General features: G+C 39.2%; 1 protein-coding gene across 2 annotated transcripts in view; it reads left to right on the top strand.

The window, feature by feature from the left end:
- The first annotated feature begins 16,623 nt into the window (after positions 1–16,623).
- Positions 16,624–27,797, top strand: part of arl5a (ADP-ribosylation factor-like 5A) — a 52,104-nt gene continuing 40,930 nt past the window's right edge. For both annotated transcript variants that reach the window (XM_073026710.1, XM_073026702.1), the window contains exon 1: positions 16,624–16,942. In XM_073026710.1, the coding sequence (XP_072882811.1) occupies positions 16,897–16,942 (46 nt within the window). In that variant the 5' untranslated portion in view covers positions 16,624–16,896. The remainder of the gene's footprint in view (positions 16,943–27,797) is intronic.

The raw sequence follows: 27,797 nt of genomic DNA, 5'->3' as shown, positions 1-27,797 counted from the left end.
TCAAATTTCAATGTGAACTCGATCATATTGTGATCACTGTTCCCTAAGGGTTCCTTAACCTTAAGCTCTCTTATCACCTCTGGATCATTGCACAACACCTAATCCAGCACAGCTGATCCCCTAGTGGGCTGTTCTAAAAAGCCATCCCTTAGACATTCTAAAAATTCTCTTTGCTGACTATAGTTTTGTTACTGATCTTGTATAATACCAGATGCTTCACACTCCTCATACACTCAGTGACCACTTTATTGGGTACCTCCTATACCTAATAACATGGCCACTGAGTGTTTTTTGTGCTCTTCTGTTGTTGTTGCCATCTACTTCAAGGTTCAACATGTTGTGCATTCAGAGATGTTCTTCTTGACACCACTGTTGTTATTCATGGTTATCTGAGTTACTGTCCTTTTTCTGTCAGCTTGAACCTGTCCCCTCTGAACTCTCACTTTTACCCACAGAACTTCCACTCACAGGTTGTTTGTTTCTCGCACCATTCTCTGTAAATTCTAGAGACTGTTGTGTTTGAAAATCCTAGGAGATAAGCAGTTTCTAAATACTCAGGTCACCCTGTCTGGCACCAAATTTCATTCCATAGTCAAAGTCATTTAGATCATATTTCTTCCCCATTGTGATGTTTGGTCTGAGCAACAACTGCACTCTTGACTATGTCTGCACACTTTTATTAATTGAGTTGCTGCCACATGATTGGCTGATTAGATACTTGCATTAATGAGCCTTAATGAGCAGGTATACAGGGGAACCTAATAAAGTGGCCACTGAGTATTGATATTATAAGTGTAGCTAGCTAAGAATGCCTTTCAAGATAGTAATGCATTCTTGATTTTGATCAGGGAACTTTGTGTGTAATTTACCATGAGAGTATAGGTGATATTAATTGATTCTTATCATTATTTGATAAGTTAACCTTTGTCACTGAGAACTGGTCTTAAATTATACTTATGAACTTCATCTGGACTTCTATTACTTCCTTATTGAAGCAATTAATTAATGCAAACATTGTTTTGATAGACAAATTAATCTCCCTAATCCTGTGAAATGTTGTCTTTTAAGCTTGTTTTAGAAATACTGTTATTTATGATTATGAAATAATTTTAAAGGATTGGATTTGGAGTTAGGTAAGGTGTCAAAATACGATGTTTTTCTGTTACATGCTGGTGTACCTATTCTTGACTCAGCTTTTCAAATGCACCCTGTGCAGGTCACCCTTATTATACCCTCAGTGAAAGTGGTCCAACCAGAATTCTGTTCCAGATTCATAACTTGTCTTATGTCCAACCATCTATCACCTCAATTGCATTTGAAGCAGTGCCTCAAAATATTAAAATTCTCAAGTTTGTTTTCCGAATCAAAGTTTAATATCATTGGCATATGTTATGAAGTTGTTGTTATGCAGCAGTAGTGCTTTGCAATACATAACAATAAAAACTGTGAATTTATGTATTTTAAAAGGTTAAATTAAATAACCAGTGCAAAACAAGAGAAAATCGAAAAAGTGGTGAGGTTTCAATGTCCATTCAAATTCTTCGTTCCTATATCTCTGTAATCTCCAGCTCTTCAGCCCTTTGAGGCATCTGATCAAATTTATTTATTTATTGAGATATAGCAAGGAATTGGTCCTTCCAGTCCTTTGAGTTGCTCCACCCAGCAACCCACAATTTAACCCTAGTCTAATCACAGGACAATTTACATTGACCAATGAACCTACCAACCGGTGCATCTTTGGACTGTGGGAGGAAACCAAAACACCCGGAGGAAAGCCACTTGGTCACAGGGAGAACCTACAAACTCCCTACAGGCAGCGGTGGGAATTGAACCCAGGTTGCTGGTACTGTAAAGCGTTGTGCTAACCACTCTGCTACCATGCTACCCATTCAAATATTCAAATGCCTTCTTTCAAATGGTCTACTATTAATGGGAGTGCCTTCAGTTGCTGTTACGCCTAGCTTAGAAACTCCCTCTCCCTCAAACTTTCTTCACATCTCTACCTCCCTTTCTTCTTTAAGACACTCATTAAACCTACCTCTTTGACCATGCTCTTGGTCAGCTATCCTAATTCTTATTTGTGTGGCACAGTAAAATGTCTTGAATGTTTCACTGTGCTAAAAGCACTTACTGTCTGTAAATATGAGTTGTTATTTTTGTTATTTTGCTCCTTAGGTATCAGTGCATATATTGACTGTTAAATACTGAAGCATATTTTACCTGATAACTCCTAATCTGTATACTGTCCATTAAATGCTGATATACAGGGCACTGAATTTTTTTAAAAAAGGAGAAATGCCAGTTTTGAAGCCTTGATAACAATGGGTCATATTTCTCTGTGTGCTAACTTTAGTGAAAAGATAAAGGCAAGTATTAAATACTGATTGTTACTCTCTATTCACACCTACTTATGCACCAATACTAGTTAAGTGGAGAAAAGATACATCAATGTCTTCCTTTTCCTTGCCAACTGATTGGATCTCACTTTGAAAAAAAGTACTTTGCACCTTAATATGGTCATTTTTTAAAACGTGAACACTGCTGATATGTTGTATTCTTTGCAAGTGACTGTTTTAATAATGGCTAGTTAAATGCGGACACTGCTATTAAAACAAATTCGCTGCATGATCTGGCATGTCAAACATTGAGAAGAAACACATCCCAAGATTTCTTGTAAGTTTGTAAAATTGTTTAACTATTTGAAGCAACCTTGACTGCTACTGATCAATCATCGATTGAAGACAAACTGTGTTTCTGTATTGGCAGGGTTACAGCAACATGCCTTTAAGTGATTTTTTTTTTACATTGAACAGTTTGAATAGTAACCATTAAACTTTGAGACTGCATGATATGCATGTACACATTTATCAATCAAAATAAAGCAATCTGTCATTATGCTAATTATGCAAAAAATCTAAATATTTAATCCTTAAGTACATTGAGCTGGAAACAGGTGTTTTCTGGAAGGAAACCAAGAGGAAAAGGAGGAGCAAAATGTACTAATTTCAATGGATCTCTCCTGTCCCCAAATCAGGCCTAAAGTATACCCAACTCCTGTTTAAGGTGATTTTACAAAGGTTGCTGGAGACCATATAAAAGGGGCATTTGACTCTGTGTGTTAATAAGGGGTATAATGCTTATTTTAACGCCTCTCCATCATATTGGGATGCCTGATTTTCCTAATGATGATGCAAAAGGTGTTGTCGTCATCCAAGTTAATAAATTGAGCCACAATTAAGATTTTCCTAATTGTTTTTTTTCTCTAATGGATATCTAGTGCTAAGTTTAGTGGTACAACAGCAGCCAGTTGCTGTGGAATAAAGAGTTGCCAAAATATGTCACTGGTGGGCTTTGTTTTGTCAATTGTTAATTCCTACCAAGCACTCAGACTATGTCTAGATCCAATTTCCATGACAAAACTGTACCTCTGAGGGTATTCTGCAACACAGCGAGTGTGTATAGGCCTCTATTAGCATAGAGACAATTTGGTCGTTGTTCCTCTGAAGGAAAATTATGCCACCTTCACTAAATACAATATTCCGCCCATGGTATGCTTGAAAGTTTGCAATTAAGTACAGATCTAGTTATTGATCTTTACATGCATGCCAGAAATGTAACTGTGACTATAGTAGCCAACAGGACAAGTCCATATCTAGATTTGCAATTTTTTCAAGCATAACTTTGGAACAAATGCAGTTTTGCAAGATTTCATTGTGAAGATGAGCACAATGTTCCATTGCTATTGAATCTATCCACAAGTACAACATAGAGGTAACTTGGCACTCACAGTCTGAAGCATTCCCATTAGAGGTGATCCCACAATATAAATGGCTATTGTGGATTTACTGTGGATAAGGGAATATAGTATTACCATTCTAGATCCCTAGACCTCCCTTAGAGACAGAGAATGACAAGTATGCACGTATAAGCTCTGTATTGTAATTAAAATGCATATCAAAAAAATCTAGGGTATCACATAACACCAAAAGCAACGTGAATGTTGGTTTGCAATGGACAGGTACCAACATATCTCTGTGAAATTACTGAAAAGTAGAATTAGATCATTATCACACAAGGTACAGAGTGAATCATTTGCTACGAAACAAAAGCAAAGTTACAAGTTATTTGTACATTTACAGTAAGTTTTGTGCTATGGAATGTTACTCTGCAATGTGTACTTCATGTATGTGTTAGTATAGGTACAGGTTGAAGTTGTACACCTGAGCTAGAACTGTACTGGATACCTTCAATCAACTGTTATTGAAAGATGTACTCTTTCCCCAAAATGGGAATCTCTGCATTTCAAATATTGGCTCCAATTTTAACATAAACACTCTAGGACAGCAACATCTGAGTGAAATACACAATTTACAACTGCCTTGTACTTCTGGCTTCAGAAGAATTAAATTAAAAAACACATATTTTAGGTATCCAAATGGAATTTGCCCAATTTTAGCAAGAATGTTGAATTAAAATCCAAGTAGAATGGAAGGATGGTGGGATTACCTCTGCCTCTTTTTCTGATGAAGCAACCTAAAAAATAAGTGGAATTCATGTCATACACTTCCCTAGTGAAGATTATACGTGTGTAAACTTACAAACAATGGAACTAATTTTAAGAATTAATTGACTTTTTGCAATCAGTTGAATGCATTTGTTTTCCTTGAATAATCATTGCAGAAATCCACCACCTGTTTGCTGTGCTAAATAAAATTCTGCATAAGAGTTCTGTTCTTTCTGAATTTTTGCTGATAACTAGATCAGAGGTAAAAGTATACTGCCGCTCTAATTGTTATAAATGCAAATTTTAAACGTAATGCAAAAAGTATTAACATATATATTGATATATATTGATCTGTAGTTAAATATAAAAGAAATTGCAGTAAAAACTAACAGTGTCAGTAGCTCGTCTTCCATTTCTAGTTTTCAAGACTAAATAAAATAAATAGCAAAGTTTCAGTTCCTTATTTTATAGTTACATTATCTCAGAAATTGTGTTGAACCTTTGGAATAATTAAAGTCTATTAGAAAAAAAAGGAAAATAGTACTTTAATTAAAAATTTCACCTTTAGGAAATTGGGACCATCAAATTAAAGTGCTATAGAAGAGATATTTATTTTGTAGTAGAAATAAATCTTTACATTCAATTATTACTGTAGCACTTTCCTAACCTTTTAGTATTTTCATGAGTTAGTTGAAGAAACGATCCAATGCTGTATTACATTTAGAATACCTCAGTGTGATAAGGGTCAAAATAGTCATATAAAGATTAGTATCAGAAAGAAGTAGATACACTTTTTAAAATTAAATATAATTTCAGTAGTATTTTTGAATAATATTTTCAGGTCTGTGGAACTGAATTTGCTAAGACTTGGATTGGAAGATGGGCTACATGCAGTTCTTATGTATTACTGTTACAGATATTTTGTCAAACGCCTTGCCTGTTGAACGTTTTCAAAGATTTAACAAGCGAGGCTAATCCTGCCAAGCTATTATAAAGAGGACTTTGTTCCACAATGAGAAGACAACATTAACGACAAACCTTCCTTCAACTTCTCATTCATCAGGGCTACTGGACACCCTGAGGACTTACTAGCATGTTAAAATTACATGACCTTTTTTTGCACATTTCTAAAACAAGTTTACAGAAAAGTTAAAAAAAGCCTGTAAATAAATAGTTGCTGCTTCAATTGGTATGGAAATTATTATTAAGAAATATATTTAACAATACTGTACAACAGAGTCACCCTGTGCAGGGTTCTATGAAAGGTATCCTTCTGTGTAAGGTCTATCGCATTGTTTCTTACAGCGCACAGTTTATAGTATTTTCAGTATTCTGAAGAGCATGTTGGGTTAACTTCCATTTCCTATGCAAATGTGCATAGTGTTGCATGTTGTACTGACTACTCCCTCAGCTTCTCAGTGGCATTTTGTTTTTGGAGGTTTCAGAAATCAATTGCTTCGCTATTTTTTGTGCACAGAGAATTGGAAAATGAAATGTAAATGGCATGCATGGAATTATCACTATTTCTGAAAACATGGTTTCTGGAAAATAGATGTTAAAATCAGCTGCATTTTCAAAATAGATTAGATTTTTTTCTAAAGTAATAATAAAAATGTTTCTTCAAATTGCTGGTTTCATGTTTACACTTATTCCAGCTTTATTCACTTAATATTTAGAATCAAAGAATAGCTACATCACTGAAGAAAACTATTCAACCATTGTGTTGTGTGGCTCCCAAATACTTCCCCATCATACAGTATATTTTCTCATTGAATACTTCCAAATTTCTCTTGAAGACCATATGAGAGCAATCTCTATCACATCTACAGACAATGCATTTCAAATTCCAGCCAAACTGTGTATAAAGACACTTTTTCATAGATTTCTATGTTAGAACAGTATTGCGTCATATAGGCCTTTTGGCCCACGACCTTTTAACCTACTCCAAGATCAGTCTAACCCTGCCCTCCCACATAGTCCTCTATTTTTCTTTCATCCATGAGCCTACCTAAGAGTCCCCGAATGCATCTTCCTCTACCACCATCGCTGGGAGCACGTTCCACAGACCCACAACTCTCTGTGTAAAGAACTTATCTCTGACATCCCTCCCTTATACTTTTCTCTAATCACCTTAAAATTATACCCTCTCATGTTAGCCATTACTGCTGTGGGAAAAAGATGCTGGCTGTCCATTCTATCTGTGGCTCTTATCATTTTAAACATTTCCATCAAGTCACCTCTCATCCTTCTTCACTACAAAGAGAAAAGCCCTAGTTCAATCAAGCTTTCCTCATAAGACATGTTCTCTGATCCAGGCAACATCCAGGTAACTCTTCTCTACCTCTTCTCTATAATGCAGCAATCAGAACCAAACACAATACTCCAGGCAACACACACAAAATGCTGGTGGAACACAGCAGGCCAGGCAGCATCTATAAGGAGAAACACTGTCGACGTTTTGGGCCGAGACCCTCAGTCCTGACGAAGGGTCTTGGCCTGAAACGTCGACAGTGCTTCTCCTATAGATGCTGCCTGGCCTGCTGTGTTCCACCAGCATTTTGTGTGTTTTGTCTGAATTTCCAGCATCTGCAGATTTCCTCGTGTTTGCACAATACTCCAAGTGTAATCTAACCAGTGTTTTATAGAGCTCCAATATTACCTTTTGGCTCTTAAATTCACTCCACCAATGAATGAAGGCCAACACACCATATGATAACCACTCCATCAACTTGTGCAGCAAATTTGAGGGATCTATGCACTTGGTCCCTCTGTTCCTCCACACTGCTAAGAATTCTACCATTAACCTTTTACTCTGTCTTGAAGTTTGACCTTCCAAATTGAATCACTTCACTTTATTAATTTGAACTCCATCTGCCAGTTCTCAGTTCCATTCTGCATCATGTCAGTGTCCCATTGTAATCTTCTAACTACATACAACACAACCAATCTTTGTGTTATCTTCAAACTTACTAACCCACCCTTCCACTTCTTCAATTGTCATTTATAAAATCACAAAGAGCAGGAATCCCAGAAAAGCTCCCTGTGGAACACTGCTGGTGACTAACCTCCAGGCAGAATATGTTTGATCCACTACCACCCTATGTCTCCTGTGGGCAAGCCTACTCTGAATTCACACTGCCAGGTTTCCTAGGACCTCATGCCTCCTGACTTTCTGAAGGAACTTCCTATGGGGAACTTTGTCAAATGCCTTATCAAAATCTAGGTCTAAAATCATCAGGATGGAAAGGCCTCAGCTCAAAACATTGACTGTTTACTTTTTTCCCTAGATGCTGCCTGGCCTGCTGGGTTCCTCCAGCATATTGTGTGTATTACCGGTCATCCTCCTGTTCTTCATGTACGTGTAGAATGCCTGGCAGTTTTCCTTAATCCTCCTCGCCAAGGCCACTTCAAGCTCAGATTTTGGATTTCAGATTTCAGATTCAGTTTTATTTATCACATGTACATCGAAACATACAGTGCAACGTGTTATTTTCATTAACAACCAGAACACCCAAGGATGTGCATGTTGTCACACATTCCATAATGCTTAGCAGAACACAACAAACAACGAAGCAACAACGATGATAAATGCTCTGTTCCTCTTCCCTCCCACTCACCCACGTACAGAGTCATTAAGGCCATGACAGGCCATTTTCTTCGGCCTCCTACGGACTCATGGGAATTGCAGACACTAGGTCCCTGTAGCCATTTCCGCTCAGTGACAAGTATACTCCAAAGTGCACCACCTCACACAGCAAAACTGACAAGGCTATGGAACATCTGTGGAATTTGGTGCCATGAGCGGCTGTGGAGGCCGTCATTGGGTGCGTTTAAGGCAGAAATAGATAAGTTCTTGATTAGCCAGGGCATCAAAGGGTATGGAGAGAAGGCAGGGGAGTGGAGATGATTGGAAGAATTAGATCAGCCCATGATTGAATGGTGGAGCAGACTTGATGGGCCGAATGGCCTACTTCTGCTCCTATATCTTATGGTCTTCTGGTCTTATATGACTACACTGCATGGTGACTTTACACAAAACTACAAGAGGGAATCACTTATTCTGAATGTCAAAATAAAGATGGAGAGGTTCAGCAAAATTCAAGTTAGAGTTTAATTTTTATGTAAACTTATAAATTTTCAAGCAATTGTTTTGTGAATTATGGGAAGACTATAGAAAAGTGGTTTACCAGGGTACTGCCTGGATTAATGGGCATGTGCTATAAGCAGAGGCTGGACAAACTTAGGCTGTTTTTTTTGGAACAGCACAAGCTATTTGAGAGCTGATAGAAGTTTATAAGATCGTGAGAAGCACAGATCGAGCAGACGGCCAGTATCTCCTCATCCAGGTTCAGGAGGTTTGGGTGGAACTCTAATGTAGCGGTTAGCCAGTGACCCAGTGTTCAATCCCACCACTGTATGTAGAGTTTGTACGTTCTCCCCGTGATTGCATGGGTTTTCTCCAGGTGCTCTGGTTTCCAACACATACCGTTTGGAGGCTGTTCTCTCTTTGGGTGTAATTGGGCAGCATGACCAGAAGAAAAGAAGTCTCATTCTGGAGGGCAGGCATTTATGGTGAGGGGAGTAAGTTCAAAGGAGATAGACGGAGTCTTTTACACAGAGACTCAGATTCATTTATTGATCTTGTGTACCTGGAAACAAACAGTGAAATGCATTGTTTGCGTTAACAACCAACACAACCTGGGGATGGACGCAGGCGATGACACACATTCTAATAGCAACACTTGCATATCCACAATGCTCAGCAGATCAACTCAGAATGCAACAAGCAACAAAACAACAGCAAAACCAACCCCTTTGCTCGCTCCCACTCATGTATGTAGACAGTCCTCCAAACCCAGCACAGGGTGTCTCTGCCCTCCAGCCTCCAGCAGGCTCGTGGATTTGCTGTCATTGGTTTTCGACTCAGGGCTCCGGGTTCCCTGGAGTGTGCTTCCATGAGTGTTAAAGAAGGCAAGTCTGACGTAGGCATTTATGAGGCTCTTTGATAGGCATATGGATATGCAGAGAATAGAGTGACATGGACATTATGTAGACTAATGGAGTAGTTTAGTTAAACAGTTAATTATTTCAGAAAAACATGGTAAGCCGAGGGGCCTGTATCTGTGCTGCATTGTCCAATGTTCTTTGTCTCCCAGCTCAAATCTAACAATTGTCTTTGACCCCTTTGTACTTTTAACCCTCCTTTCATCAGCACTGGCAGCCCTCCTCCTTTCTTTCCTTCCCTATCTTTGCTGGAAAATGTAAGAACACTTAATGTCCAATCGTTCTCCTTCCTTCAGACAAGTTCCTATTATTGCAGCAACATAATTCTCCCATCTGTGCCTATAGCTTACTAACTTTATTTACCACACTCCACACATTCGTGTACAGACAGAGTTAATTGCACACCATCTGCCAGAAGCGGAACTTCCTGATGGCCAAACATTTTAATTCTGATTCGCATTCCTGTTCTGATGTGTGGATCCATGGCTTTCTCATGCACCAAGATGAGGCCACCCTCTGGGTGGAGCAAAACCTTATATTCTGCCTGGTACCCTCCAACATGATGGCATGAATTTTGATTTCTCCTTCTGGTGAACAAATCTCTTTCCCACCCTTCCTCTATACCTCAGTCTGACATTTCACTTCTTCTCACTGCCTATTACTTCGTCCTGGGTCCTCTTGTCCTTTCCTTTCTCCTACGGTCCACACTCCTCTCCTATCAGATTCCTTCCTCTCCAGCCCTTGACCTTTCCCACCCACCTGGCTTCATGTATCACCTTCCAGCTACCCTCCTTCCCATCCCCTCACCTTTTATTTTGGACTTTTCCCCTATCCTTGTCAGTCCTGAAGAAGGGTCTCGACCCAAAATGTTGACTGTTTATTCTTTTCCATAGAAGTTGCTTGACCTGACTTGCTGATTTATACCAGCTTTTTGTGTGTGTTGCTTTGGATTTCTAGTATCTCCAGACTTCCTTGTGTTTGTGATATTGCATTATATAATTTTCACTGATCCTAGGAAAATACTTAGAACATAAGAATATAAGTGATGGGAGCAGGAGTCGGACATCTTGTTCATTGAGATAGCTCCCCCATTGTATAAGATAATGGCTGATCAGACCATAGACTCAGCTCCATCTACACACCTTTGCCCCATAACCCTTAATTCCCCTACTGTGCAAACATCTAACTCTGCATTAAAAATTTACTTATTTATTGAGATACGGTGTGGAATAGGCCCTTCCAGCTCTTTGTGCCATGCCGCATGACTGTGGGAGGAGACTGGAGCACCCGCAGTCACTAGGAGAATGCACAAACTCCTTACAAGCAGTGATGGGAATTAAACCCAGGTTGCTGGTACTGTAAAGCATTGTGACACCGTGCTGACCACATGAAATATAATGAGGTAGCCTCTACTGCTTCCCTGGGTAGAAAATTCCACAGATTCAGTACTCTCTGAGAAAGAACAATTCCTCCTCATCTCCATCAATTCTCCTGAATCTCAAGGCTATGCGTCCTAGTTCTAGTCCTACTAGAGGAAACAACTTTTCTACCTCTATTTTATCAATCCCTTTCATATCTTTATATGTCTCTATAAGATAACTTTCTTATTCTTCTGATTTCCAGAAAGTATAGTCCCAGGTAACGCAATCTCTCCTCATTGGCTCTCCTGAGGAGTCAATCTGGTGAACCTTTTTTATAATCTTCTCCCCTGTTTCCTGTAGTAATCTGGGGTATATTCCTTTCAGCTCAAGAAACATATGTATCCAAATGATTGACAAAAGCTCCAACACTGTGTCTTTCTTAACTCTACATGTTCCAACACATTAGCCTGTTCTACGCTGACCTCACATTCCATAAAGTCCCTCTCACTGATGAACACCAAAGCAAAGTATTCATTAAGAACCTCACTTACCTCCTCCTGTTCCAGGCACATGTTTTTGCCTTTCTTCCTGAGTGATCCTCTCCTCACTCTTTTTCTTCACATATGTGTGGAATACCTTGGGGTTTTCCTTAATCCAAGGTATTCCATGTCCCCTTCCAGTTCTCTTAAGTCTCTGCTTAAGCTCCTTCCTGGCTACCTTATAATAATCAACAACTCTGTCTGACTTTTACTTCTGAAATGTTAAAGTATGCTTACATCTTTCTCTTGACAAGATGTTCCAGCTCTCTTGTCAACCATGGTTCCTTTGTTCTACATCCTTTTACTGTCTCAGTGGGACAAAGCAGTCCAAAACCTCATGTATATGCTCCCTAAGCAACCTCCATATTTCCACTGTATGTTTCCCTGAAAACAGCTATTCCTAATTTATGATCCCAAGTTCCTGCCTAATACCATCAAAATTAGCCTTCCCCCAATTAAATATTTTCCCATATTGTCTGCTCCTTTCCTAGTCCATGGTCAGGGAGTTGTAGTTACAAGGTGAAAGTCAGAGTAATTATTCCCAGAATGTGGGGGTGGGATCTAAAACCTGAGGGTGTAATTTCAAAGTGAGAGGGGAAAGGTTTAATGTGGACCTAAAGCAAAACTTTTTCCATATAGAGGATATGGGTATATGGAACAAACTGCCAAGTGAGATGGTAGAGCTGGGTAAAATTACAATGTTTGAAAGGTATTTAGGCAGGTACATGAATGGGCAGGGTTTAGAGGGATATGTGCCAAACAGAAGCAAATTCGACTAATTTATGAACATGAAAGATTCTGCAGGTACTAGTTCTGGTTCCAGAGCCACACACACAAAATGCTGGAGGAATTCAGCAGGTCAGGCTGCATTCATGAAAATGCATGAACAGTCAATTTTTTTTTCAGGCCGAGACCTTTCTTCAGGACTGAGAAGGATGGGGAAAGACACCAGAATAAAAAGCTAGGGGCAGGAGAAGGAGGATAGTTAGAAGGTGATAAGGTGAAGCCAGATGGGTTGGAAAGATAATGGGCTGAAGAGGAAGAAATCCGACATGAGAGGAGAGTGGACCATAGGAGAAAGGGAAGGAGGCGCAGACCCAGGGGTAAGTAATAGGCAAGTGCAGAAAGGTAAAAGGTCAATGTGGGGAGCAGAAGAAGTGGGAAGGGGGAGGGAATTTTTCTTTACAGGACGGAGAATTGGATATCCATGACATCAGGTTGGAGGCTATCCAAACTGTACAGGTGTTGCTCCTCCTAACTTAGACTAACTTAGGTTGTCAACTTTGCCAAAGGGCCTGTTTCCATGCTGTATAACTACTAATCCATGAAAACTTGTTAGCATATAATTACTATAATCTTAGAGTTGAATATACAATTCAATATGTGGCTGCATAATTTGTCTTAAGACACATATTTGACTAAGGCTAAAATATTAATCAGCTAACTTATACACTTCCAGATGATTTTTAATGATTATTTCATTTCAAAAGTAAATAACTGGAGATTTTTAGAGATGACACTGGAAACTGTACAGAAGTCACAAAACATTTGACTTTAATCTAGTTGCAAAATTCATGAACAATATTCTTTGTATAGATCATTGCTCAATTTTGCAAATATTAATCTTGAGACTTAAGATTAGAAATATTTTAAAATTAGTAGATGGCTAAAAAGTCATTCTAGCAAATGAATTTAAAAATTCAGATTCTGCAGTTCTTTCTAAAGTATTTCCATTGATTAGAAGTAAGTGTAAACTAACATTTTATTTCCATTTATTCCCAGATTTCCAATCCTAAATTTTGGGAGTACAAAGCTTGCATGTGCCTATACGAATCAAAGGTAAAGTTAACAGGTGTAGGAAACTTTGGTTTTCAAGAGATATTAAGGCCCTGTTTAATAAAAAAAAAGGAGATGCATTGCAGGTATAGACAAGTAGGAACCAAAGGATGTTTATGGAGTTTAAGAAATGCAAGAGAACACTTAAAAAAAGAAATACGGAGGGCTAAAAGAAGGCATGAGGTTGCTCTTCCAGACAAGATGATGGAGAATCCTAAGGACTTTACAGATATATTAAGAGCAAAAGGATACCAAGGGACAAAGCTGGTCCTTTGGAAGATCAGAATGGTAATCTATGCGTGGAGCCAAGAGAAATGGGGGAGATCTTAAATGGATTTTTTGCATCTGAACTTGTCTGGGAGACAGACAGAGAGTCTATGAAAGTGAGGCAAAGCAGCAGTGAATTCATGGACCCTATAGAGATTACAGAGCGGGACTTGACAAGATGTTCCCTCAGACTATGTGGGAGGCAAGTACAGAAATTGCAGGGGCCCTTGCAGAAATATTTAAATCATTCTTAGTGACAGGTGAAGTACAGGAGGATTGGAGGATAGCTAATGTTGTTCCACTGTTTAAGAAAAGCTTCAAGAATAAACCAGGAAATTATAGACCAGTGAGCCTGACATCAGTAGTGGATAAATTATTGGAAAGTATTCAATTGGACTGGATATAGTAGTATTTGGATAGACATGGACTGATTAAGGCTTTGTGCAAGGTAGATTGTGTCCAACCAATCTTAGAGAGTTGTTTGAGGAATTTATCAGGAAAGTTGGTGAAGGCAAGGGATTGGATGTTGTCTACATGGACTTTAGCAAGGCCTTTGACAAGGTCCTGCATGGGAGTTTGGTCAAGAAGGTTCAGTCACTTGGCATTCAAGATGAGGCAGTAAATTGGATTAGATACTAGCTTGGAGGGAAAAGTCAGAGAGTGGTTGTAGATAGTTACCTCTCTGACTGGAGGCCTATGACTAGTGATGTCCTGCAGGGATCAGTGTTTGGTCCATTGTTGTTTATCATCTCTAGCAAAGTTCTGAATGATAATATGATTAACTGGATCAGCAAATTTTGGCTGTCACCAAGATTGGGGCACAGATGACAGCAAGGAAGACTATCAAACCTTGCAATGAGATCTGGACCAGTGGGAAAAATGGGTAGAAAAATGGCAGATGGAATTTAATGCAGACAATTGTGTGGTGTTGCACTTTGGGAGGAAAAACCAGGTGAGTGGCAGGGCACAGAGGAGTGTGGTAGAACAAAGGGATCTGGGAATACAGATCCATAATTCATTGAAAGCAGCACCACAATTAGATTGAGTCTTAAAGAAAGCTTTTGACACATTGGCCTTCATAAATCAATATATTGAGTACAGGAGTTGGAATGGTGTGCTGAAGTTGTATAAAACATTGGTAAGGCCTAATTTGGAGTATTGTATGCAGTTTTGGCCACCTACTTACAGGAAAAATATCAATAAGATTGAAAGAGTGGAGAGAAAATTTACAAGGATGTTGCCAGAACTTGAGGGCCTGAGTGAAATGGAAAGGCTGAAAAAATGAGGGCTTTATTCCCTAGACCATAGGAGAATGAAGGTGGATTTGATAGTGGTATTCAAAATTATGAGGGATACAGAGAGGACAAATGCAAGCTAACTTTTTCCACTGAGGTTGGGTGGAACTACAGTTGGAGGTCATGGGGCTATGGGTGAAAGGTGAGCATGAGGGGGACTTCTTCTCTCAGAGGGTGGTGAGATTGTGGAACAAGCTGCCAGTGCAAGTGCTGAATGTCCAATTTTAACAGTTAAGAGGAATTTGGATAGGTACATTGATGGGGGGTTATGGAGGGCTATGTTCCGGGTGTAGGTCGATGGGAATAGGCAGATTGCCATGAACTAGATGGGCCGAAGGACCTATTTCTATGCTGTAGCGTTCAATAACTCTTTGAGTCTATTTATACACCCACTGATTCACTTGACCATAAGGCTTCAAAGAATTACAGGTTCAGGTTCCAGACCAGGTATCTGAGCATAGGATCAGGTAGTACTGAAGGGTTGTAATAACATCAGGTATGTTGTCTTTCCATTTTAATATTATCATTCAGCTTGTGCTGTTAGTACAGATCACAATTTACTCCTTAACCACAAGACTTTGTGTGAGTGTCCTGTGCTCAAACTGAAAGTTAAACTTAGTACAACAGTGCCACAACTTCAAAAATATTTAATTGCCTCTAAGGCATCTTGGGACATTCCAAGGTTGTTAAAGGTGCAATAATAATGCCACGTTGTTCTTTTAGTTTGCCTTCCCCCTGCTAGGTCCTCTAGATGACTAGCAGATCACAGATCACAGAGTCACAGATGACTCATCTGTGTTAGTTAAATAAAATATTATTGAGTCAGATATAATGAGTAATATGATACGACGAACAAGTCGAGATTCAAGATTCATAATTGTTTTATGTCATTTTCTGTATACAAGTGTAAGGAGAATTGTTACTCCAGATCTGATGCAGCACAGAAAAATGCAAAAGATAAAGAACACAATAATAATTAAAACACACACAATCAATATAAATACATAAGATAGCATGGATACATAAGTTGATTGTGATTCTATAAAGTGACGCTAGGCTGTACATAAGGTCGGTGCAGGCTTGAAGGGCCGAATGGTCTACTTCTGCACCTATTGTCTATTGTCTGTTGTGACCAATGGGGAATAATAAAGTAGTGGAGGAGTTAGTGGGTGGAGGTGTTGATCAGATTTACTGCTTGGGGAAAGTAACTGTTTTTTGAGTCTGGTGGTCCCAGATGCTACGTAACCACCTCCTTGATGGGAGTGGGGCAGGCAGTTCAGGAGCAGGCTTGTGGGATCTTTCATGATGTAAATGGCCCTCTCCTGGCACCTTTCTGTATATATGACCTTGATGGCAGATAGGCTGGTGCCACACTGTCTTTGTGTCTTTGTGTCTTTGTGTCTGCCAAAGTGCCAAGCAGTGATGCAGCAGCTTCGGATGCTTTCTACTGCACATCTGTAGAACAACGTCAGTATGGATGTACAAAGTTCAGCTTTAGAAGGTAGAGGTGTCGTGATCTTTATTGTTCTGGGACCATGAGAGATTGTGTGAGATGTGCTCTGCCATCAGTTATAAAATGAACAGATTTCATATTAGCAACAGGAACTGTTAAATAAATCCTGTCATCTCCCTTCTGTTCATTGATAGTATGCGCATAATGTTGTCTATGCAACTGGAAAATGCCGCTTACTGTACTCAAAGCGCCGGCACCGCCGGTCCTGCACAGGCGTAGTGAGTGTCAGAAGGCGCAGGCGCGGTGGGGAGCCAGGACCTGATGGAGTGCCAGGACCTCGGGCTGGTGCGCAGGCGTAGTTTGGTCTGTGCTGGTCGATGAGAGTCGGAGGAGCGAGAGGTTGGTGTTAGTTGTTCTCGGCCTCACTAAGATGGCTCTTCTCATGGGCCATACGTTTCTGAGCGGCAGCTCGTGTTAGGATATAGTGTTGCTGCTGCTGCTGCTTTGGAGACGGAGCTTTCACCGGTTGTTGGAACGATCCGGAGAGGGGTTTCCGCTGTAACCAAGCGACTAACAGCAGGCCCCGGGCTTTACCGGACTTGGTGGCTGGCTAGACGGTTACTACATTGCCTGGAGAATGGGAATCATATTCACCAAACTATGGAGACTCTTCAATCACCAAGGTGGGCCAGATCCCGATGTTATCGGGCTCACTGAACACATTGCTACTCAGCCAGTCAACCTCTTTGGTCATTTGGTCTCGGCCAGTTGCCGTGTTGTTAATTTAGTTATCACAACCTTAACTTGATTTCCAACTGAATATCTGCCACATGTAATTCACTCTGTCACTACATCCAGCGTATTAGATCCAATTTATTCAGTGTCACAATTTCAGATCCATTCTCTCTGTCATATTTCTATCAGATTAACGCAGTTTTGCTCGGTATCCGTTTCTTGGTATCTCCAGATTTTCAATGAATAATTCATCCCATTGAAATTTCATACTCAATAATTTACATCAGACATCCAGCCTTACTCAAATTGGAGGAAAAACACTATTAGCTAGACTGGGTTGTTTAAATAATGGGACGTAATACTTTTTGCAATATGTACAGTTTGTGCATTTTATATAATCTTAGTCCAGTGTCTAAATTTTTCCCCATGCCTTCGAGTGGTGAGTTTGAGCTTAAATCTCTTCCCCCCCCCTCACAAAGCTTAATTTCATTTCTATGGCCTTTTTCTCTAATGTCTTCATATCTAATGACCCTAGAAAGAGTGCGATCAGTGCCTGTGTTTTCTTGATGCTTGGTGACTTACATAGAACCTCTTTTAGAGTCATTTCATGTCATCCCATTTTACAATATCTACTTTATCCACTGCTATTTTTAAGAACAAGATGTCTATTGTTCTGCTGGGACTCATTTTTGAAAAAAAAAATTAACTCTTTTTGGGGATGGAGTTAAAAATCGTTTTATTTTTGCAAAGTTTTCTATGATGTTTGTGACTGACACCATCTTATAGGTGCAAGTGCAGTTCAGTTAGACCATAGTACATCTAATTTGAGCATTCTGTTTCATGAGTTTAAATACATTGTGTTCTGTTTGTCTGCTGCTGAGCTAACTATTTATTTCTCTATTGAGATACAGCACGGAATAGGCCCTTTCTGCCCTTCGAGCTGCCCGCAAACCCCAATTTAATCTGAGCCTAATCACGGTATAATTTACTATGACTGATTAACCTGGGTCTTTGGACTATGGGATGAAACTGGAGGAAACCCACGCAATCACTGGGAGAATGCATACACTTCTTACAGACAGTGGCAGTAATTGAACCCGCGTCACTGGAACTATAAATCATTGTGCTACAGTGCCCCCCTAATGTTAACTCTTGGGATGATTTGAATCTTTGCTTTTCCATGCGCATGGCATGAATTCTGAGTAAAGATGTACAAGTCCTCCCCACTTACAGGGGCATCTTGATCAGCTAGGGAAGTGGGCTGAGGAGTGGCAAATGGATTTCAATGCAGATAAATGTGAGGTAATAACTTGTATACAATCCATACATACGAGCAAGTGGTTGGGAGACAGTGGGATAGATTTGCCAGAACAACTCTGTTCACAACTGCAGTTCAAATTTGCAAGCTGTTCAGCTTATGAACGGTTCACAAGGATGAATCGCTGTCATAATTTTGGGACGAGCCTGTTCGTGATTATTTGATAGTGGTTTCTGTGGTGAATGCACAGAACATTATCAGCATTGGTTCTGTTAAATTCAGTTAATTTGTTTTTATAAATGTTTGGAGAGTTCCTGTATTTTAGATGGGATGTTGACAGTGCAGCCCAGTTTTGGTATGCAGCTTGTGTTGTATAAATATATAGGAGATTTTTTCTTAATCCCAGTCGGAATGTTTCTTTCTCATTTAATGACTGTATTTTAAACATGGCACCTTTTGTGCCGAATTCCAGATGACTTGGCCAAGTCCTCTGGCATTCCATAAAGTAGGTAGAACACTGTTCTATACTGAAATTGATGGCAAATGCTAACAGTAATAACATAAAACAGTCTTATTTCATGCATTAGTATTTTCCAATAATAAATTTAGAAATGAGTCATAGAGTAATACAACATGGATACAAGCCTTCGGCCTCATGAGTCCCCGCCAACCAAGGTGAACAACCAGTTAATGCAAATTTCCTGCATTTGACCCAATTCCCTTTAAGCCAGGGATTCTCAGCCTGGGTTCCACAGACCCCTTGCTTAATGGTATTGGTCCATGGCATAAAGAAGTTTGGGAACCCTTGCTCTAAGCCCTGCTCCTCCAGGTACCTATCCAAGAGCTGCTTATATAAGAGGGTTATACCTGTCTCAATCACTACTGTTTGCTTGTTCCATATACTCACCACGCTCTGTGCGCAGAAGTTTAAGGTTCAAAATTACTGAGATGCGGACATGCAGAAATCGGCCCTTTGACTAACCCAGCAGACACTAAGATGTTACCCCTAATGTACCTCTCCTTCCTCACTTGAAATCTATGCCTCTTAGCTTTGGTCTTCTCTATCTTGGAGAAAAGTCTGTTCGCATTCACCTTATCTATGCTTGACTTAATTTAAAACATTTCCATAGGTTGCCTCTCATTCTCTGTTCTAAATAATGAAGATCTAGCTTGGCCACCCTCTCCCTATAACTCAGATCCTCTAGTCCTGGCAACATTGTCATAATTTTTTTTCTGCACTCTTTCCAATTCAACCACATCTTTCTTATAACACAGGGGTGGCCAACCTATGGCACATTGGATGATCAGAAGTGGCGCATTGCACCCCAGTGATAATAAAAAAGTAAGCCGACTCATGCAAAAAGTATTAACCAAAAACTGATTTATAGAAAAAAATCTATAACAGGAATTCAAGTAGCTTAGAGCTAGAAATGGGTTTTACTGAGAATAAATCTAAAACTTAGCAATTATTTTTAGCAATTTTATTATTTCATGCACATCTTTTGGCAAAAGTTATCTTCTTTCACATTAATCTGTTTTTAATTTTAAAAAAATGTTCGATGAGTCAAACTAGGAAAGAAGGACTTTTGTTCTGCAGTCGTTCCATAACTGTTCAATACACGTTTGATACTTGTTTGATCCTGAGACGCCAGGCGTCTGCATCAGCGATGCGTTGCAGGTTTTTGCCAGTCAGTTTACAATTGACACGTGCGCTACGGAGTTGTTCTTTGTTCGTCCTTTGCGAACGTTTGCAGTTTTGTACTTTTTCGAAAATTAAGCCTTGTTTTTACATTCAGTTACCCATCACAGTGCAAAAAAAAAGCAGAAAGTGATAGTAAGCATGAATTCAATGAACAGTGGGAAAATGAGATGCTTATAGCGGGTCTGTCAGGTAAACCGTTGTGCATTGTGAAAGCACTTTCTCACGTAATAGAAGACATTATCTTAATAGACACTATAAAACACAACATCAGACTGAAATAGAAGGAAAACTGAAGCTAGTGCTTGGGGTCTGAGTTACGGAAAGAATATGTGATTAAGAAAAAGGAAGAAATCAAAAGAAGACAAAATATATTAAAAGTCCCATTAAGTTAAGTAATGTTTATCTTGTTTTTATATTAAATCAATATATCATGTGAAAATGCTAAATATGTCTATATTAACATATTTTTCCAAGAACTTAATGGGGATATAAGAGTTGTATGGCACATCTGAACTCATGCGTGAAAAAATTAATGCATGGAATGTAAAAGATTGGCCACCCCAGCTATAACATAATGACTAAAACTACACAGTACTCCAAATGTGGCCTTGCCAATTGTAATACAACGTTTAGACACCTATGCTCAATGCCCTAGCTGGTGAAACAGATGTCCTATATGCCTTTTCACCATTCTCTTCACCTGTGTTGTGGCTTTCAATCAACAATTGACGTGTACTCCTGGGCCCCTCTGTTCCATTACACTCACTAGTGCCCCACCATTCATTATATGTGTTCTACATTCGTTAGACTTTCCAAAATGCATCACCTCAGATTTACCTGTGTTGAAATCCCTTTGCTGCTCCTCGGCTTACTTCCCTTGCTGATCAAGATCCTCTGGTAATTGGCAATAATCTTCACTATCATCCACATATTTACTGATCGATCCTTGTGCATTCACAGATTAACCATTTATGTAAATAATAGTAATAATAGTCCCAACACTGACACCTGAGGCACACTACTAGCTTCCATTCCAAGGAACAACCATCAACTACTACCCTTTGATTCTTACTTCCTGAGCCAGTTTTTAATTCCCCTTCAAAGTTCCAAGTCAATATATTATTAAAGTACATATATACCATCATATACAGCCCTGAGGTTAATTTTCTTGCAGGCATTCACAGTTAATACAAAGAAATGCAATAGAATCAATGCACAACCATGCACAGCAAAGACAGACAAACAACCAATTTGCAAAAGATGACAAACTGTAAGCACAAAAAGAAAAAAAAAACACAAAATAATAAATATTGAGAATATGAGCTGTAGAGTCCTTGAAAGTGGGTCCATGGTTTATGGAATCATTGCAGTATTATGGTGAGTGAAGTTATTGCTCCAGAGTCTGATGGTTGAGAGGTAATCACTGTTCCTGAATGCTGTGGGACTTTAGGCTCCTCTACCTCCTTCCTGTTGGCAGCAGTGAGAAGAGAACGTGGCCTGGATGGTAGGTTTCCTTGATGATGGATGCTGTGACAGCGTTCCTTGTAAATGTGCGGGTTTTACCCGTGATGGACTGGGCTGTATCCTTACTTTCTGTAAGCTTTTCTGTTCAAGGGCATTGCTGTTTCCATACCAAGCCATGATGCCACCACTGCACATCTATGGAAGTTTGTCAAGGTTTTAGATGATATGTTGAATCTTTGAAGCTTATGAGAAAGTAAAGGCTTTGCATGGCTTCTTTATAAAGGCATTTACCTGCTGGACCCAGGACAGATCCTCTGAAATAATAATGCTGAGGAATTTAAAGTTGCTGACCCTCTCCACCTCTGATACCCTGATGTGGACTGGCTCATGGATCTCCAGTGTTGTCTTCCTGTGGTCAATAATCAGGATCGTTGAGAAGTTGTGACACCACCATGCCAGATTTCCAATCTGTCTACTCTATACTGATTCATCACCACCTTTGATTCGGCCAACAACAGTGCTGCCATCTGCAAATTTAAATATGGCATTGCTGGGCTTAGCTTCACGGTTATAAATGTAAAAGTGAATAGAGCAGGAGGCTAAGCACACAGCCTCATGGTGCACCTGTGCTGATTGTGATTGTGAAGGAGATGTTGCCAAGTGAGAAAATTGAGGATCTGGTTGCACAAGGAGGCATTGAGGCCAAGATCTTGGAGCTTATTGATTAGTATTGAGGCCAAGATCTTGAAGCTTATTGGTTAGTGTTGAGGGGATGATGGTATTGAATTCAGAGCTGTAGTCAATGCAGAGCATCCTGATGTATGTATCTTTACCATCTGGATATTCCAGGGTTGAGTGAAGAGCCAACGTAATTGCATCTGCTTTTGACCTGTTGTGATGGTAGGCAAATTAGAGTGGATCCAAGTTGCTTAACTACCGTAGATTCCGGATTATAAGCCACTACTTTTTTCCCACGCTTTGAACAGCTTTGAACACTGCGGCCTTTACTACGGTGCGGCTAATGCATGGTTTTTTTTCATGCCGCCAAAAACATTTTGCCTCGTAACAGTAGACCAATAAAATTGATGAGTAGTTCACAGAGGTCCAATGAAATTGTACGATAAATCAAGCGCACTTTCACAATTAAATTATTGTAAATCAGTCATTTGTACTCACCCTCATCAACATGGAAAACACTCGAAGAAAAGCATTGTGCTGCCTTTATGGCAGTTATTTAGTTTATAATATTTTCGCTTAGTAATTCATTTGTTAGTATTTTCTAGTTAAAGTTAGAAGTGTTTTAAGTATATTTGTTTTCTGTACTACATCCCGGAATGCTATGACATCACATCCGGTTTCGCCGCGTCTTGTGGGAAAATACCGGTTTGCGATAAACGGAAAGGAGGGGGCGAGCGCATTAGACCCGAGCGAAAACGCTGCTTTTAAGTTAAAGGCGATCAATAACTTTTCCTGGTAGGCTGCAGTATATATTTTTTTACCAGTCGTTAGGAGATATTGGAATGTTGTTCGTGCACTGTTCAGAAAAAAGTATACGCAACATAATTTGTGTGTTACCGATACATATGTATATTTAAAAGTAACCGTGTTACAGGCACGGTTCGAAAAAAGCATTTGCAATATGTATTTGTTTATGTTACCATACGGATTTAATTAAAAGTTAAAAAATCTTCACGTGTAATATCTTTCTGTGTAAATATCTCATATTACAACGTGGGACACCTGCGGCTTAAAATCCGGTGCGGCTTGTACAAGTACAAAATTGATTTTCTTTCTAAAATTAGAGCCTGCGGCTTTTAATCAGGTGCGCTCTGTAGTCCGGAATCTACGGTAGCTTTTCCTGGATACCATATGACCTAAGCTCACAGACTAGCCTACCATAGAAACTTAGAAAACATACAGCACAATACAGGCCCTTCGGCCCACAAAGCTGTGCCGAACATGTCCGTACCTTAGAACTACCTAGGCTTTGCCCATAGCCCTCTATTCTTCTAAGCTCCATGTAGCCATCCAGGAGTCTCTTAAACGATCCTATCGTTCCATGTAGGTACTTGTTGAAGGCTTCACTGAAGTCCACATAGATAACATACACTGCTCTACGTTCATTTACCTTTTGGGTATCTCTTCAAACAAACTTGAATTCTTTCTCAAGCAAGACTTCCCCTGCCATGCTGACTGCTCCTAATCACACTAGGTCTGTCCAAATGTTGGTAGATTCTGTCCCTAATAATTCTCTTCTGTAACTTCCCCACAACTGAAATCAAGTTGACCATCCTGTAGTTTCTTGGCTTGTCCTTGCAACCCTTTTTAAACAAAAGAACAACATTTGCCCCCTTCCAGTTTTTGGTAACTTCACCAATGACTAATACAGAGCTCATAGGAAGAACGATTATGCTTGGTTTATGCTTATGAAGAGAAATAGAAATAAACAGCTTTCTTTATACTGTCAGTTATAAATTACTAATTGTTTGTGCTGCTCGTATTTTTAATGCATAATACTATCAGTTTTTGGTGAATAATTGAGAATTTTTGATGTCCATTAATCAATTGGAACAATAACTTTGAGTAACTAATCTTATTAACTTGTTACTCTTCATGGAACACAGTAAACCTGAAGGAATGAAAATCAAACATAAAAGTGCAGATGTTTTCTATCTGAAGTAAAAACAAAAAAGAAACTTGGAAACACTCAGTAGTTTAGATATATTTTTCCCCAATTATGACAAAGAGTCTATGACCTAAAAAGTTTGCCCTCTTTCTCTTTCCACAGACATTTCCTGACCTGTTGAATGATTCCAGCATTTTTTGTTTAAAACCCCAGGTTTATTACATGCAGATGGTCACACATGCAGTTTCACACGATGAGAAGTAGCCAGTAATACCAAAGTTATATTTATACCTATTTTTATGATAACCCTGTCTTTGCCTTGTCAGAAATTTAATGTTGGATGACTTGTTAAATACCTTGATAGGATCTTGTATCTTACTGTCTATCTGCATTGAACTTCCACTGTAGCTGTTACACTTCATTCTGTTATTGTTTTACTCTGTGCTCCCTCAGTACACTGCGTCATAAATTGATCTGTATGAACTTTATGCAAGACAAGCTGTTCACTGTATCTTGGTACATGTCACAGTAACATTCCAATTCCTGGTACTAACTCTTGCAGTGGAGTTGTATTCCACATGTTACACTGAAAATTATGTGAAAGCATCTGCAGAAAGCTGTGATTTATGTTTGCTTTAAGGTCAACCATGTCTCATTCAAGACCATTTTTAAAAGTTCAGTAAGCTTTCTTCAACTTCTTATTGAGCTTGAACTCATGTTAATTTATAATCTGAATTTGAAAGCAAGTCTTGTATTTAAGTAGCACTTTGTAACTCCCAAAATCCACTGAAACACCTTGAATTGTGGGGGAGAACCAGCATCAGAATCAGGTTTATTATCAGTGAGATAATCCATGAAATGTGTTGTTTTGCAGCAGCAGAGCAGTGCAATACATAAACATTGCTATTAATTGCAATAAGAATAAATGGTGCAACATGAGAGCATAATAGTGAGGTAGTGTTCACAGGCTCATGAACCATTCAGAAATCTGATGGTGAAGGGGAAGAAGTTGTTGTTAATATGTTGAATGTGTAGCTTCAAGCTCCTGTACCTCATCTGTTTATGGTAGCAATGAGAAGTGGCCATGTCCTGGATGGTGTGGGTACTTCATGATGGATGCTGCCTTCTTGAGGTATCACCTTTTGAAAATTTCCCATTTTCCCCTCCCTACAGTCCCTAATCAATTCCTTGGTCTTACCGAAGTTGTATGCAAAGTTGTTATTGCGACACCACTCAACCAGCTGACAGATCTCACTCCTGAGCATCGCCTTGTCTGCCAACAATAGTTGTGCCATTTGAAAATTTTGAGATGAAAAGATAGATTCCTTTTGAGCTGTGCCTGGGTACATAGTCAGGAGCATAGCGAGAGTCGAGTAGCAGTCTAAGCACATATCCTTCAGGTGAGCCTGTATTGATTGTCAGCGAGGAGGAGATGTTATTTCCGATCTGCACTAGCTGTGGTCTCCTGATGAGGGTGTCAAGGATCCAATTGCAGAGGGGGGTACAGAGGCCCAGGTTTTGATATTTATTGATTAGTATTGAGGGGATAACGGTGTTGAATGCTGTTCTGTAAACAAAAACAGCAGCCTGTCGTAGGTGTTTCTGTTGTCCAATTAATTTGCACTAGCAGACCTGAATAAACAGCTGTGTGTTTATGGCTGTATAATTAATTTTATAATGCTGATAGTGAATCAGGAATTAGTAATAAAGTTGTCTTTAGGAATTTAATTGTGTAATTTCCATTTTGACTGAATAGAATGCTTAAAAAATGAGAACAATGGAAAAGCAGATCTGATAGTATGTATAAAAACACAAAATGCTGGCAGAACTCAGCAGGCCAGACAGCATCTATGGGAGGAGGTAGTGACGACGTTTCGGCCCGAAACCCAGGGTGTGTGTCTCCTGAAACGTCGTCACTACCTCCTCCCATAGATGCTGTCTGGCCTGCTGAGTTCTGCCAGCATTTTGTGTTTTTATTTATTTCCAGCATTTGCAGATTTACTCGTGTTGCCCCGATAGTATGTATATTTTATTTTAAAATATTATGGCAGAATGGGAAGATAAGTGCCAATTTTATTGAACTTGTGGTTTATTGATGACAATATTTTAATAGTTTAGTTTTAGCAATAAAATGTGTAGATAGATACAGAGTGCTATTGGTGTTGAATGAAAAACACTTCGTATTACGAAAGTGTCATGGGGCAAGACTTCTCAGCTGCACCACATGGCTGATAGTTTATACAAGTAAACCACTAAGTGGCACTAATAGCATAGCTTGCAGAAAGAGTAATGGATAATCCAATTTTATAAATGTTACATAGACCATTTGGATAGATGTGTTGATTTTTTTAATATTCGGTATCCATTGTTAGCAACATCAGTCTTGGATCAGTTCTTGTATGGATCATCTAGGTCAAGGGTTCCCATCCTTTTTTACGCCATGGACCCCTACTGTTAACCGAGGGTCCGTGGACCCTAGGTTGGGAACTGTTGATCTAGATCTTCAGCCTAAATTCAATATCAATTATTTAACTTTAGTGTCTGATACCTGATATTTAGGTAAAGCAAGGATGTTAATCTTTCGACAGTTTAGCACTATTACCGTAGATTCCGGACTACAGAGCGCACCTGATTAAAAGCCGCTGGCTCTAATTTTAGAAAGAAAATCAATTTTTTACTTGTACAGACCGCACCGGATTTTAGGCCGCACCGGATTTTCGGCCGCAGGTGTCCCACGTTGTAATATGAGATATTTACACAGAAAGATATTACACGTGAGGATTTTTTAACTTTTAATTAAATCCATATGGTAACATAAACAAATACATATTGCAAATGCTTTTTTTCGAACCGTGCCTGTAACGCGGCTACTTTTAAATATACGTTGCGTATACTTTTTTACTGAACAACATTCCAATATCTCCTAACGACTGGTAAAAAATATATATACTGCAGCCTACCAGGAAAAGTTATTGATCGCCTTTAACTTAAAAGCAGCGTTTTCGCTCCGCCGCTCGCCCCCGCCGTCCCGTTTATCGCAAACCGGCATTTTTCCCACAAGACGCGGCGAAACCGGGTGTGACGTCATAGCATCCCGCGATGTAGTACAGAAAACAAATATAGTTAAAACACTTCTAACTTTAACTAACAAATGAATTACTAAGCGAAAATATTATAAACTAAATAACTGCCATAAAGGCAGCACAATGCTTTTCTTCGAGTGTTTTCCATGTTGATGAGGGTGAGTACAAATGACTGATTTACAATAATTTAATTGTGAAAGTGCGCTTGATTTATCGTACAATTTCATTGGACCTCTGTGAACTACTCATCAATTTTATTGGTCTACTGTTATGAGGCAAAATATTTTTGGCGGCATGAAAAAAATCATGTATTAGCCGCACCGTATTAAAGGCCGCAGAGTTCAAAGCTGTTCAAAATGTGGGAAAAAAGTAGCGGCTTAAAATCCGGAATCTACGGTAGTTAAAGTGAAATTAACATCTATCAAATGGTAGGGCATTATTAAGAATTTAGTTTTTTCCTGTTAATAGGGTAGTTTTTTTAACATATTGAATTAGGAGGAATTCCTGGGTTATCTAAGGGTTCTTGAGAACTTTCTGTAAACCGACTTTTCTATATGACAGTGTAGGTCAGTAAATACAAGAGTAATAGAAAGAGGACATTATTGTGTATTGGGATTATAGCCAGCATGGACTTAGTTTAACTCCTACAGCACTGTTATATATTTTGTTA

This window comes from Hemitrygon akajei, chromosome 2 (genome assembly GCF_048418815.1).
Source record: "Hemitrygon akajei chromosome 2, sHemAka1.3, whole genome shotgun sequence".
In the NCBI taxonomy this organism is placed as follows: Eukaryota; Metazoa; Chordata; class Chondrichthyes; order Myliobatiformes; family Dasyatidae; genus Hemitrygon; species Hemitrygon akajei.
Note: the sequence above shows the minus strand (reverse complement) of the source record. Positions and strands in the feature narration are given on the sequence as shown.